This window comes from Camellia sinensis, unplaced genomic scaffold, assembly GCF_055761805.1.
Source record: "Camellia sinensis isolate YWXY unplaced genomic scaffold, ASM5576180v1 Unanchor14, whole genome shotgun sequence".
Classification (NCBI taxonomy): domain Eukaryota; kingdom Viridiplantae; phylum Streptophyta; class Magnoliopsida; order Ericales; family Theaceae; genus Camellia; species Camellia sinensis.
Window position 1 is genome coordinate 3,958,885 of NW_028129020.1, and position 15,122 is coordinate 3,974,006.

A 15,122-nucleotide genomic window follows, 5' to 3' on the forward strand; every position below is an offset into this window, starting at 1 on the left:
TATTCTCCTTCTTCTTCTTCAAACCTTAGATTTGAATATCTCTCTCTCTCTCTCTCTCCACCCAACCCCTCTCCCATATGAACCACATCACCATGACCCCCCACCTTATTCTTCTCCTTCTACTTCGAACCTTAGATTTGAATCTCTCTCTCTCTCTTGCACGACAAAGGGTTGTGGGGGTGGCGGTTGCAGGCATTGTTGTGAAGGGGGTGGTCATGGGGGTGAGGGAAGGGGTTCACATGGGTAGGAATAGGCATGGACATCGGCCCGTTGGCCCGCCCAGCCCTATTTTTCTAGGGCTTTATTTTAGCTTATAGGGCCGTGTTGGGCCAACATTTTTAGCACGAAATATTAAGGGAGACTCAAGTATAAGTCCTATTAAGTAAACTTATTATCCAATAGGTCCTATGATAATTAAAAACCTTTTTCATCATACACTATTAAAAAACGTCACTAATTGTTTATTTTCAGCGATACTTTGAAAATTGTCACAAATAATGTCACAAATTATAAGTTTTAGCGACAGTTTAAAAAAATCATCACAAAAAAATGTCACTAATTTTTAACTTTTAGCGACAATTTAAAAAATTCGTAACTAAAAAACATCACTAATTGTAAATTTTAGTGACAATTTATTAAAATCGTAAAAAAAAAATCACTGTCAATTTTTAGCGACTTTTGTAAAAAATCGTCACAAAAATTATTTTTAGCGACGATTGTAATAAAACTTATTTTCAATAGGACTTAATTTGAATTAAGTCCAACTATTAGGAACTATTGGTAATATACCCAAATATTAATGGGTTCGGTTTGGGATTTATACTTTCAACCCAACCCGGTCCAACCCGACCCATTATTAAATTAATTATTTATTTATTTATTTACAATACATTAAAATATATATTTTTTGTTGGAATCTACACTTTATCTTTATTGATTTTATTAAAACTCACATTTGTGGTAACGTGTGATTGAATTTATTTAAGAAATCCTTCAATTTATACACAATCTTTCAATTTATAATGATGTCAACAAATTTATTGTGATTAAATTTAATTATGAAATGTTTTAATTTTTCTTTTTTATATGACCTGATTGATGGACTTGGGATTTATAATTATTTTTTGGCCCGCGCTTGGGCAAATATAGAAACCTGATGTTAGGGCTAGGACAGGCTTAGGCAAACACAAAACCCCTTATGTAATTTTGACGTTTATCCACTCCTAGGTAGGAGATTGCAGAGGTAGGGGCTAAGAAGGTGCTAAGTTGCAACAAGTGGGCGAAGGTGGAGGTGGTGGTGATTGTGGCTATTAGAGGTGGTGGTTAGATAGGAGGGTTGCAAATTAATCGAGTTGGTTGAGCTCGGCTTGTTTAAAACCAGTTTGCACTCGACTCGTTTACTAAATGATTGAGCTCAAACCCCATTTTTAGACTCATTTATTAATCAAGCCAAGCACGAGTAGCTCCGAGCTCGACTTGATAAGACTCGTGAACATAAAGAAAATAAATTAATATTTACTTTTAACAATATACCAAATAATTTTTTAATAATATATTTTATTTTTCTATTTGTGCTTGGTGTTTGTGTAAATTTAAATATTTGATTGATGACATTTATTATTAATATAAGCATTCTTGTATATTTTGCTTATAATTTTCTATTTTTTTTATCTTAATAAGTACATTAATTTAAGTTTTTTTTTTTTCTTTTTTTGTCCAAAGCTTGGCTCGAGCCAAGCTCGAGTTTATCAAATATTTGATGAGTCAAGCTTGAGCTCGACTAATTCTTAAACTCAAGCTCGCCTCGGCCCATTTGCAGCCCTAGGCGGGAGTGGAGTTAGGGTTTGAAATGTTAAGGAGGTGTAAAGAGAAGATGAGTTGTTAGGGATGGGGATATATTGGGAATTATGTAATAAGATAGAAAAGAAAATTAAATATTGAAAGGTGGTGTTATTAGAAATGGGGTGCAATGAGCTAACTGTGGTGTAAATAGAATCACACAATGCTATTTAACCCCAAAAAAAACTCTTGCTTAAGATTGTCCATGACCATTCTAGATTTCCTTTTAAAGCTGAATAGCTACAACAGATTGGATCCTCCCTTGAAGTATTGAAACTTAAAATAAACATCTTGCTTGGATGCTTCTAACATAAGAATGAAATGAAATAAAATAGAATCTAGTAATTCTATACATCTTGAAAAAATTCGATACATTAAAGTTTAAAGAGTTACTTATTAAATCTTCTTTCTAGGGGGTATATTGAGAGGTTGTAGCTGTGAGAATACAATCATATATAGGCATGATTGTGTACATATTAGGGATGATTGTGTATATATATTAGGCATGATTGGGTATATATATATTAGGCATGATTGTGTATATATTAGGCATGGTTCTGTATTTCCTTTTTGGTTTAGGCATTAGGGTTATATAAACTACGGTCTTGATGTAATTGATACAAGTTGAATATACAGAAAACTTACATGGTATCAGAACAAGTTGAGAAACCCTAGCTCCATCGATCTCTCTCCTCTCAGACCTAGTTGTTGATCGAAGCTCTTTGTTTCATCTACCGTCAGTCGTAAGTCTTCTTCTTGGCTCTATCTGGTCCACAACCTCTCTCTTTCCCTCAAACCTGGTTGTCGGTCGAAGCTCCTTGCGTCATCGATCATCGTGGTTCGTCGGGTCTGTGGCCTTTGACTTGATTGCAAGGGCTTTTCGTCTCTCTCTCTCTCTCTCTCTCTCTCTCTCGGTGTTCATATATTTCTCTCTCAGTCTCTCTCTCTCTGTTCATTTATTTGTTTTCAGTCTTTCTCTTCTTATTACTCTCTGGCCTATTAATTCTCTCTTTAATCTATCCCTACTCCATTATAATGACGGACGCCAAAATCCAAGCCATCAGATGTAAACTTACTGGTGCCAATTATGCTTATTGGGCTAATGTCATGAAGAATTTTCTTCTTGATCAGAAAAAATGAGGCTATGTTTCTAATTCTATTCCTCGTCCAAACAAGAAGGATATTTGACTACCTGTGACACTTGGGATTGTGATAATGTCCAAGTTTTGACCTGGTTTCATAATTCTGTGGATAACTGTATTGGAATGATGTTTTCCAAACACAGTACTGTTAAGGAGGTGTGGGACTATTTATTAGGTGTGTACCAGCAATCCAACTCTGCCAAACGGTATGAGTTGGAAACAGCTATTCAAAATGCTCGTCAACGGGATCAATCTATTCAGGACTTCTACATTGAGATGACAGGTCTCTGGGATCAATTGGTTCTCATGGAACCATCTAGCCTCAAGGCCCTAAACGCTTACGTTGAGTTTCGGGAGCAATGTCATTTAGTGCAGTTCTTAACGGCTCTCTCCCCTCAGTATGAGACTAGCCGTAGTGGCATCCTTCATCGGTCTCATCTCCCCTTTGTGGATGCTATTGTTCATGAGCTCCTCTCCAAGGAAACTCGTCTTAAGATGACCAGTCAGACTCTGTCTCCATCTGTTTTCTTGGCTCCTACTCAGCCTCCTCTATTGTCGACCCAACCACCTCATTAGCTTCAGGGCAATGCGAAGCCCAAGAAGGGGCCACTAGCCTCTGATGAGTGTGCTTTTTGCCATCACAAGGGCCATTGGAAGTACAACTGTCCCAAGAAGGGACGTCAATCTGCTCAGTCTTCTTAGCCGCCTCAGACACAATTTTGACCTCCTGCTACTTATATTGCATCTGCTCCGCCGTCTGATCCTGACTTGACTTCCTTGCGTGCCCAGATGGCTTAACTTCAACATCTCCTGTCCACCTCCCAGCCATCCTCATCTACCTCTGCTCTCGCCTCTCTTCAGTCAGGTTTGTTTGGGTCCTCTTCAAGTATCTCCTCTTTTGTCTGACTTTTTGACTCTAATACCTCTCATCATATGACTCCTCACCTGTCCTTACTTCAAAACTGTCCCCCCCTTCTCCTCTTACTGTTAATACTGCTAATGGGTCTGGTATGCATGTTCTATCTGTTGGGTCTATCTTACCATCTACCATGTCTATTGTTACTATTCCCTCTGTTCTTTATGTTCCTCATCTATCTGTCAATTTATTATCAATCAGTCAACTTGATACTTCTGGTTTTGATGTTATCTTTCCCTCTCTTGTCTGTTGTGTGTAGGATCGAGTGTCCAAGAAGCAGATTGGGACCGGTCATAGAGTTGGAGATCTCTATGTCGTAGAAAGCTTGCATCTCCCTCTATCTACCTCTCTAGTTGCTTTTTCCTTATTTCAGTTAAATTCTCAGTCGAGTCAGTTTTCTTATGGCATTCTCACCTAGGTCATTTGTCTGTTAACCGCTTACGGTCTTTGGCTCAGTCAGGATTATTGTGTAAAGTTTCTCGCAGTCAAATTGATGAATGTCGGGGGTATAAACTTACCAAAATGTCAACTTTACTTTTTAATAAAAGTACTTCAATTTCTATTTCTCCATTTTCTCTTGTGCATACTGATGTCTAGGGACCCTCTCCTGTTCTCACTAAAGGGGGTTCCTTACTATGTGTCTTTTGTTGATGATTGCACCCGTTATACTTGGGTTTATCTTATGACTCATAAATCTGACTTCTACCAAATATATCATACATTTCAGTCTATGATCACTACACAGTTTGGGGCTACCATTAAATTGTTATGATCTGACTTGAGTGAGGAATATTTTAAAACTGAGTTCTATGAATATTTGGCCAACTTGGGTACCATTCACCAAACTTCTTGTACTGATACACCTGCCCAAAATGGTCGAGCCGACCGTAAACATCGTCATCTCCTTGAGGCAACTAGGTCTCTCTCTCTGCCTCAATTCCAGCTTCGTTTTGGGAAGAGGTAGTTCTTACTGTTGCTTTTCTTCTTAACCGTATGCCTACTCGCCTTCTTTCTGATCGGTCTCCTTGTGAGGCTCTGTTCTCTCAACTTCCCAATTACTCCCTCCTTCGTGTGTTTGGGTCTCCTTGTTTTGTCCTTCTTCCCCGTAAAGATCGAACCAAACTTAGTGTCCGATCTGTCCTACGTGTCTTTTTGAGTTATAGTGTTACTCAGAAAAGCTATCGGTGTTACGACCCTATTTCCCGTAGTCTTTACGTCTCCCCTCATGTTTCTTTTCTCAAACGTCTGCCTTACTTTCAGCTTCCTCCTATCACTGCTCCAGTTTCCAAAGAGAATTTGGTTCACATTAATCCATTTCCTTCTAAGGTCCTTCTTGATAAGTACATCTCTATTGTTCCCTATGACCTTACTCCCTTTTCTCCTCGTTCTCCCCAGCCTGCTCCTCCTTCTCTTCCGTTGTTAGTTTATTCTCATCGCCAAGCTATTCCTCCACCAGTTGTCTCTACTCCTACTGCAGATCCTCCTGCTTCTGACGACTTTGATCCCGCTGCACACTGATATCCTACTCGAGCGCGTCATCCTCCAAACAGGTTGGGTTGGTCTAATACATGTTTTTCTGCTTCCTATCATACTTTTTTGTCTACTATTCATTCTTTTTCAGAATCTCGATCTTACAAGGAGGCCTGTCAGGATCCCTATTGGATTCAAGCTATGAAGGATGAGTTATCTGCTTTACAGAAAATTAGTACTTGGGAGTTGGTTCCTTTGCCTGTTGGTAAGAGTCTGGTTGGGTTGCAAATGGGTCTACAAAGTCAAGACTCACTCTGCTAGTTCTCTTGAGCACTACAAAGCTCGCTTGGTTGCCAAAGGTTTCTCACAGGAGTATGGTATTGATTATGAGGAGACCTTTGCCCCTGTAGCCAAGATGACCACTGTTCGTACTTTGATCTTTGTTGGTGTTGTTCGTCATTGGCCTCTTTATTAGATAGATGTTAAGAATGCTTTTCTTAATGGTCATCTCACTGAGGAGGTTTACATGCGTCCTCCCCCTGTCTTCCTTATTCATTTGGACTTGTTTGTCGCCTTCAGCGTGCTCTATATAGTTTGAAGCAATCTCCTCGTGCTTGGTATGATCGCTTTCAGGCAGCTATTACTGGGCTTGGGTTTCATCTATGTGACCAAGACTCTGCCTTGTTTCTCCTCCATACCTCTGCTGGTTTTGTTACCTTATTACTATATAGATGATATGATCATTACTGGCTCTGACACTTCTGCTATCTCTGAGATCAAGCAACATCTCTTCTGCACTTTCGAAATAAAGCATATGGGACCCTTGCGGCATTTTCTTGGTATTGAGGTAACTTCTTCTCCCAATGGTTACTTTCTGTCTAAAGCCAAGTATGCCAATGAGGTTATTCACCGTGCCAATCTTGCTGACACTAAAAGTTCTGATACCCCCATTGAGCATAATTTGAAGCTTAACACTACTGATAGTGTCCCACTGGATGATCCTACTTCGTATCGCAAGTTTATAGGCTGCTTAGTCTATCTGACCGTTACTCGCCCTGATCTTACCTATGTTGTTCATGTGGTTAGCCAGTTCGTTTCTGCTCCTTGCTCTCCGTATTGGGCTGCTTTGGTTTGGATTCTTCACTATCTCCGCGATACTATCTTTCAAGACTTGTTGTTGTCTTCTACTTCTTCCTTGGATTTGGTGGCTTATGTTGATGCTGATTGGGCTGGTGATGTTATTGATCGTAAGTCCTCTTCTAGTTTCTGTCTGTTTCTTGGTGATTCCTTAATTTCTTAAAAAAGCAAGAAACAAACTGTTGTTCCCTGTTCTAGTGCCAAAGTTGATTACCGTGCTATGGCTCATGCTACTGCTGAGGTTGTCTGGCTTCATTGTCTCCTCTCTGCCTTAGGCGTTTCTCAGTCCTCTCCAAACTCTCTCTACTGTGGCAACCACAGTGCTATTCAGATTGCCCATAACACTATTTTCCGTGAACGAACGAAGCACATTGAGATTGATTGTCACTTCGTCCGTCAGCACCTCCAGTCTGGCTCTGTCTTGTTTCCTTTTGTCCCTTCGACTCTACAGCTTGCTGACTTTTTCACCAAAACTCACACAACTAATCATTTTCGGTTTCTTCTTGACAAACTCTCTGTGGTTTCAGCTAAAACACCTTGATTTTGAGCGGAGGTATGAGAATATTATTGTATATAAGTATGATTGTGTACATATAAGGGATGATTGTGTATATATATATTGGGCATGATAGGGTATATATATATATATTAGGCATGATTGTGTATATATTAGGCATGGTTCTGTATTTCCTTTTTGGTTTAGGCGTTAGGGTTATATAAACTACAGTCTTGATGTAATTGATATAAGTTGAATATACAAAAAACTTACAGTAGCCTGGGGGAGGGGAAAGTCTTGCCACAGGCAAGGCTTGAACCATTGACAAAAAAATTGGAAGTGTATAGTTGTTTTCATTGCAAGTGAGAGGTTTTTGTAAATATCAAACATTTCTTTTCTATGTTTTTTGTTAAGCAAAGGTCAAAGTAATGCAATAAAAAGCATGCTACTAGGGTGGCAAATCTTGTGTAGAAAAGGCAAGATAATTAGGTTGACAAATCATGCCATTCGCCCCTCATATTGTCCCATCAATTCAAAGTGAAGGAAAGGGTGGGTGTGAACTCATAAATGGCCTGGCCTCTAGCTTAATCCCTATAAAGTGGCTATCCTTGTTCCTAAGACACAAAATTGTGTTTATGTGCCTGCAAACCCGGGGTTTTACCATCGCTACCATTGCAACAAATAATGGCCCTATGTTTGGCAATATGATTGCATGTTTACAATATTATATTTCCTTCTATATCTCTTATCATCGTGAGAAGATACATGTAAATATCAATTCCAGCACTTGGTTTTGCACCATCTTCAGTTCTTTACCTTGACAAGTGCTCCTCTCATGTTGTGGATTCAATTACACATTGAACCCTTTTTAAAAAAGATTTTGAATATTCTTATTTTATATCTATTTTTCGATGTCAATTGGTATTTCATCCATTGTTGTCAAATCACGAATTAAATCATAAATAGTTTTGTTAAAAAAGTGAATCGTAAACCGTAAGATTCACTTTATTTACTATAATGTATAATTATATATACACATAAAAGTATACACAATGTTTAAAATGAAGTAAACATTAATAACTAAATTATATATATAATCACGTATATCAATACAATGAATTGATCTCCTTTTTTTTCTTTTTTTTCTTTTTTTTTGTTGCAAAACAACGTTGTTTTAAGAATTATACAAACATAAATGAATTGTTGTGAGTCGCAATTGAATAAGATTCACTTAATTTAAGATTCAGCAGCACGGATCAAATCGTTTTGGCTGAAACTCATATCAAATTGTATGAATCGAATCATGAATCGTAAGATTCCAACAACCATGATTTCATAAAAAAATGACAATAAACTAACTGGGCCATCTCATACACTCATTCATTCATAGCTAAAAGCTAGATTGGTATTATTATGGTCACACCCTCCTCTCTGTTGGATATGTGAAGTGAACGAGTTAACAAATGAAACATGTTCAAGTACTTGTTCATGAGTAGTGAATAGTATTTTGATGTAAATAGCTCCACCATAGAAGCGACACAATGCAGAGCATGGAGAAGAAAAAAGGGTTAATTTAGAATTCCACATGCAACATATTTAGGGCATTACGAAATGAAGCTTTTGATTGATTTGAGTCTCAATTTCATCCTTATTTTAAGTGTAGGTATTTGGTAATGAAGTGGTCGATCGTTAACCTCTGAGAACATAGTGGTCACTTCAATAGCTGGAAGTCACTAGAAACAGATGAGAGAACAAAGGCAACCTTACTTAATGGTCATCAAGACCATTGTTACTGAATTGATAATGGTTGTGTTGTCAATGTGCATGGATACCCCTTATATATGCTTCAAGATGGTTGAAGACCAAGCTCATCCATGGACCGGTGGCTAGCTCTCCTTAGACCAACACAGTGGAGCTATCAAGTCTTCTCTACATTCCATGATTCATATCTTGGAGTTTATATCATGGGAGTTCGAGAGTTAGTTATGATGCCTCAAAAGGTGTATCATGACACAATGTGGCTCGTGGGTACGATACCTTTCTCGAGGTATCCGTTGAGTCAACAACCCTCCCTCTAAGACCAGTCAAGGAGCAGTTGCTCCCTAAGGAGAAGCAAGCAAGGAAACCTCGATTGCCTCCAAACCACAATCCTCTAACGATCTTGAGCAACAAATGCCTAGTGTCACAGACTGGCTAATTTGGATGCTCACTCTAGAAGACACTAGAAGGCTCTAGAGGTTAATAGAACTTTCTAGAGTTTCCTAGAGCCTTGTTGAGAATGGTAGAATTTTATACATAATTCTATACATGTATATATTGTTCTTGTATACTCTAGAATGTTCTTTTGTGTCCTATAAAAAGGGGGAGGGCCTCATTTCCCCAAACCATCCAAGTGAATCCTTGAATCCAAGAGATCTAAGAAGAAACACAAGCTCTCTTGTTCTTGGATCCCATCAAGAGGAATCGTAGTGTGCAATCCAAAATCAAGAGAAGGTCGACGGTCGTCAGAGCCACCAGCAAGTGGTGATGGAACAGGGGGTATTGTGGGTCAATATATCAAGGGTTAAGTGTGTCCCAATTTGGTTGCAAGTCACTTAATATTTGAGTTTTGTATTTGAACTTTAGATACAATGAATTGTTTTGACTACTAAGATGCTCATGTTTTTTCCTCATGGGTCATTGTCTTCAAGGTTTTCACGTAAATTGCATGCAAGTATTGATCTATTTATGCTATTTATGCTATATGTGCGGTTGGTTACGGATTAATATATCTATATAATAAAGTAGGACAGTTTTTGAATTTGTCCTACACACATTTGTCCTACTAGGATATTTGAACAGCTCAGATCTATTCAATTTATAAAACAATGGCTGATATACATTTTTCAAAAAATATCCTATATATACATTTTCTATTTTCCCGCTTCTCTCTCTTACTTTTTCCTTTTCTCACCCATCCTTTTATAATCTCATGATCCCACCTTCCTCTCTCTTTTCTTTTTATTTTCTTATTTTCTCCCATTTTTATTTCTCTCTATTTGTTTTTTTTTTTTCTCATTTTTGTTCACTTATTTTTTATTCATATTATATGAAAAAGTCTGCGATTTCAGAATTAAGAGCCAGATTTTACTCTGTGTTGTGGAGATTAAATTAATGAATTTTACAGTCCAAAATTAAATGAATTTGAACAATTAATTATTATTTTTAAATATATTGAATACATAATAGACTTCATAAATTTAGATCTCATATGAATTTTAACATATTTTAATAAAGTATGACGGTTTTTGAATCTTCAATATATTTTTGTCTTACTATGACATTTGGATGGCTCATATCTGTTTAAATTTTAAAACAATGGCTGATATATATTTTTCAAAAAATCTCCTACATGTACATTTTCTATTTTCCCTCTTCTCTCTCTTACTTTTTTATTTTCTCACCCATCCTTCCATGAGACCTTCCTCCCTCTTTTCATTTTATTTTTTTATTTTCTCCCATTTTTATTTTTTTCTCTATTTGTTTATTTTTCTATTTTCTCCTTTTTGTTCAATATATTTTATACATATTTCCATCCAATGTATGTATGCCCATAATACACTAGAACATTACAGGCATACATACAATTTTCATATAATTATATAAGCAAAAACATTATTGTATGTATACCCGTAAAAATTGTATGCATGCCAGGTACATCTATCTATCTTGCTATGTATTGTATAAACAAAAACGAGTTTTCGTAAGAAGTTTTATGAGGACTCCAAAATTTTATAATAAATTTGTAAATTTATCAAATTAAAAAATAAATTTAAATAGTATTAGAATTACAATTATATTCTAATCCTAACATTATTTATACCGTGCCTTCAAGCACGGGCATACGCTAGTATATATATATTGTAGTTGCAATTAAAAACTTTAATTGCCTATACTTCCTAGGCCTCTTCACCCCTCTAGGCATGAATTAGGTCCACTTCCAATCTTTCAAAAACACTAACCCTAGAATCCACTCCTAACCCACATCAAACACACTTATTGGCGGCTTAGGCCAAGTTTCCTAAAGTTGTCATACATCATGCATAGACTCTGCTCTATGTACGTATGAACAAAAATAGAAACCCCTTTTAATATTGGTTAATTATGTGGAGAGAGGAACAAACTATTTGCTTCAAAAACTTGAAAAAATTGAACACATTAGACAACAAAATAAGAGCAGGACATCACGGCCTTAGTTATTTGCAAGTGCTTCATGTGACACTTAGCTACTTACAAACTTAGCTACTGATGCAAAGTCTGCCTAACCTTTAGTGAACAAGAGAGAAGATCAGCACACACAAGGGTTTGAGAGAATGCACTTGTATTGCTAGAGAGAATTTACACTCCAAATTGGATGGATGTGAACTGGGTTGAGAGGCAAATGAGCCTTCACCCCTTATATAGCTTTCCCTTGCCTTCTAGGAACCATCTAGAATATACAATTAATAGGCTGTGTAGAATCAATTAGAGTCCTCCACAATCTTCCAAAGAACTATTTAGAACCTACTCTAGAGTATTCTATACAAGTTGTAGAATTATGTACAACATTGCCACAATTCTCTCAAGTCTTCTCGGAGATTTTGGAATCTTCCATTAACCTCCATCCTTCTAGTCCACCTCAGCGAGGAAAATTGTGTGTAGACAACTCGGCAGGACGTGACAAGGAATTTTCTTTCAATATTATATTAATAACAGGGCAAACTTCACTTTACCACTTTGTGGTTTGGGCAATGTGCAATTTCCCCCTCTAACATTTGGAAATGACCATATAGCCCCACGTGGTTTGTGGATTGAAGTGTACCGCTAAACATTCTGTCTAACTTAACAGCAAGTGTGAAACACGTCACAAACATAAGGGAGTTATATTCTCATTTTCAAATTTCAAGGGGGAAAATCGCATATGGAATAAGCTCAGGGGGTTAAAGTGCACTTTGCCTTCCAAACAAATGATGAAAATACAAAGCTATTTTAGTCTTTTTAATTAAATCGTTAACAAGTCTAACGGTGCACTTCAATCTACAAACCACAAGAGAGTTATGTGATTATTTTCAAACATTAGGCAGGTAAACCGCACATGACCTAAACTATAACGAGGTAAAGTGAAGTTTGCCCTTAATAATATGACACCAAATAATCAAGTTTCCATATCCAAAGGGTTCCATATGAGCAACTGTCCAGTCAGAAATTGGGCCTATTTGACAAAGCACACGGCAATTTGTTGCAGCTTAAATGAGCCGATTATACCTTATTTTAATTTGGAAGACTATGCAGATTGTTTAGTGCAACTTTTACTTACAGCTTCAAAACATAATTGATTTTTTTAACAAAAGCAAGAATATTACCTTCCAGACTTTGAAGAGTGCCCAGCACCGAATTCGCATTTGAATAATAGCATGTTATCATCAGTCTTCATATCTCTCAACTTTGCCACAAACTTGGCAGGTTCTGAATACATAACACGTGTATCTGGAAAAAATATCGTAGTTCATATTAAAATACAATGAAAAGAAAATCTTGCAACAGATAATAGAAGAAAATGGCCATCCAATTCATTCCTAATGCAAGCAACATTGGCTGGGGGATCAGTTTCAGTACTCCCTGTCCAATTGATCCCACCAAGTCTACTTTTGAAAAAACATGGTTAAATTGAAACCATCTTTCAATCGCTAAGGTAAACATACATGCTGGAACTAGTTGCTTGCCTCAACAACATTCACCAGGTGAATCAAGCAACCCACAAATAGAAATATAGAAAATTACCAACCAGAGTTTCCAATTAAACTTTTTCACTGTATGAGGACTTCTTGTCCTCCACACTTTCTTTTTTAATAAACTTCATTGTTGATTTTCAAAAAAAAAAAAAAAAAATTAAACTTTGTTAATTACAAGTTGCCCGTTTGGTAACCCTTTTGTATTATGTTTTCTGTTTTCGTGTCAAAAATTTTTGAAAACTGAAAACAAAAATTCATTTGGTACTGTTCTCTTTTCCAAAAGATTGGGAAGTTTCAATATTTTCAAATTTTAAGGAAACAAAAATGTGATTTCACCTGTTTTAAAAACATTGTTCATTCCCTCCAGGCACTCCCAAACCTCCGGTAACTCACCGAACATATTTTCTCGTTATTGTTTTTATGTCTTTTGAAAACATATGTACATACCAAACATATTATTTGTTATTATTTTTTGCACCCAAAAAATAAACTTTTCTTTGTTTTCTTACTGACAATGTTCCAAACGTTACAGAATTATATAATAGCAGTATGATGACAAATTAGGGACTTTTATTGAATGCTAGTTTGCGTTTATAAGAAAACAAAATACAGGACTGGTTTGAAGGATACAGGACAGGTTTTACAGCATGGAATATAAATTAGTGGAAAAGGTTTCACCTATTTTGTCACCATCAGTAAGAAATGAATGAGGATCAGGAATGAAATTCCATCACCATCAATAAGGTTTGCAGTAATGAGATTCCAATGTCATGTTCAAGTGTTCAGAGAAGCACTAGTTCTGCACTAGAAATAATATTTATTCCCATTTCAATAAAGTTATTATTACTAACAAAAAAGACAACTTCAATAGAGTTATCATCTATGAAAATATTGAATAATAAGATTGTTTAATCCACCAACATAAATTTGACACAAGTAACATCAAAAGTTACAATATCTACAATACTGGACTAATTAAATTATAAATCATTATATCTACAATACTGGACAAATTCAATTCGCAATTTATCAAAAATCGATATGAATCTATGGATGAATCTATTTTGGGATAAAATTTATGGTGAATCACACGATTTACAATTGATTTGCGATTCGATTTACTTTTTACAATTCAGGCAATTCTTGAAACAAACTTGTTCAACATATTTTGATCCTTTTTTTCCTAATTACTTTTAGTGTCAATGACACAATATAACTTCTAAAAGTGTTCAGTATGAAAATAACCAATACTTGTGCATGGTTTGCTGTTATTTTGGTGATCATGGAGTTTTTAATGGGATCCAATCAAATCCTTGAATTATCTATTGCTATTTTAGTGTCATAATACAAATGCTTAAGATTAAACTAACTTGATGTATAACATCTTCTCAGACAGATGCTCAAGTTTAAAGTAACCTACACCCATAAATTATCTATCATTGTTTTAGTGAAATACATATGATTTAACAGTACATGGGTCAGGTCAGCCAAACGCAATAATTCTGCAACTTTCTTTTGAACAATAACCATACATCACTTAAATTGTTTTAGGTTTTAAAATAAAATACCTCAATTGGTTCATTCTTCATAATATTCTCTATATATAGGTTCCTGGGTTTATTTTTTGAATTTCAAGAGAGATTATATAATAAATAAATAAAATAAAAAATGTTGCAGACCATGGAACTTGAATTGCGGCATGTTGTTTGTATAACAAATCCTAAAATCTGCACTTTTCTATCTAATTTTTTTGGTTCAGTCTGGCTATGCCAACACCACCCTTTTGGCAATGTATGGCTATGCCGATGCCATTTTTTTTTTTACCATTTTAAAATTTTATAATTATTATTAACTATCTCACATAATAAAAAATTGGCATGCTTGCATCGTATTGCATCCTCTTTGTCTATTTACATAATATCATATTGCTTGCCGTTGCATGAAATTTTTCTTTTACTCTTGCAAACATTTTAATAAAAATAAAAAATAAAAAATCATTTTACTCAACCCAATTTTCACAATACACATTGTATGGGCTATATATATTATTGCATGATTTTCATTATATGAAACAAAAGTCAAGACAAATTCACTTGACTCAGAAATCAACAGATTTGGAAAAATAAAACTGAAATAGAGATGAAGAGTTCCTAACACCTCCCCTACTCATGACAGTTAACCCTCAAACCCATCTCTGATTTTCGAAGACTGAAATGGAAGTCAACAATAGGCCCAACCTTGCATTTTTCTAAAATATTTTTTTCAATGTTAAATAAAGCTTTTTTTTCTTAAAAATGGCTTTGGGTGACCTCACACACCCGAATTATATGTTAGATGGCGACTCCAAATTTTCAAACACTTATAGCCTGAGT

The 15,122-nt window shown here is 36.0% G+C and overlaps 1 protein-coding gene across 2 annotated transcripts in view; it reads right to left on the reverse strand.

The window, feature by feature from the left end:
• Nucleotides 1–15,122, reverse strand: part of LOC114301368 (uncharacterized) — a 49,136-nt gene that overhangs the window by 1,055 nt on the left and 32,959 nt on the right. For both annotated transcript variants that reach the window (XR_014358165.1, XM_082911888.1), the window contains one exon: nucleotides 12,382–12,505. Coding sequence is in view for 1 of the 2 variants with exons in the window: in XM_082911888.1 (XP_082768014.1) it covers nucleotides 12,382–12,505 (124 nt within the window). In the remaining variant the exon portion in view is untranslated. The remainder of the gene's footprint in view (nucleotides 1–12,381; nucleotides 12,506–15,122) is intronic.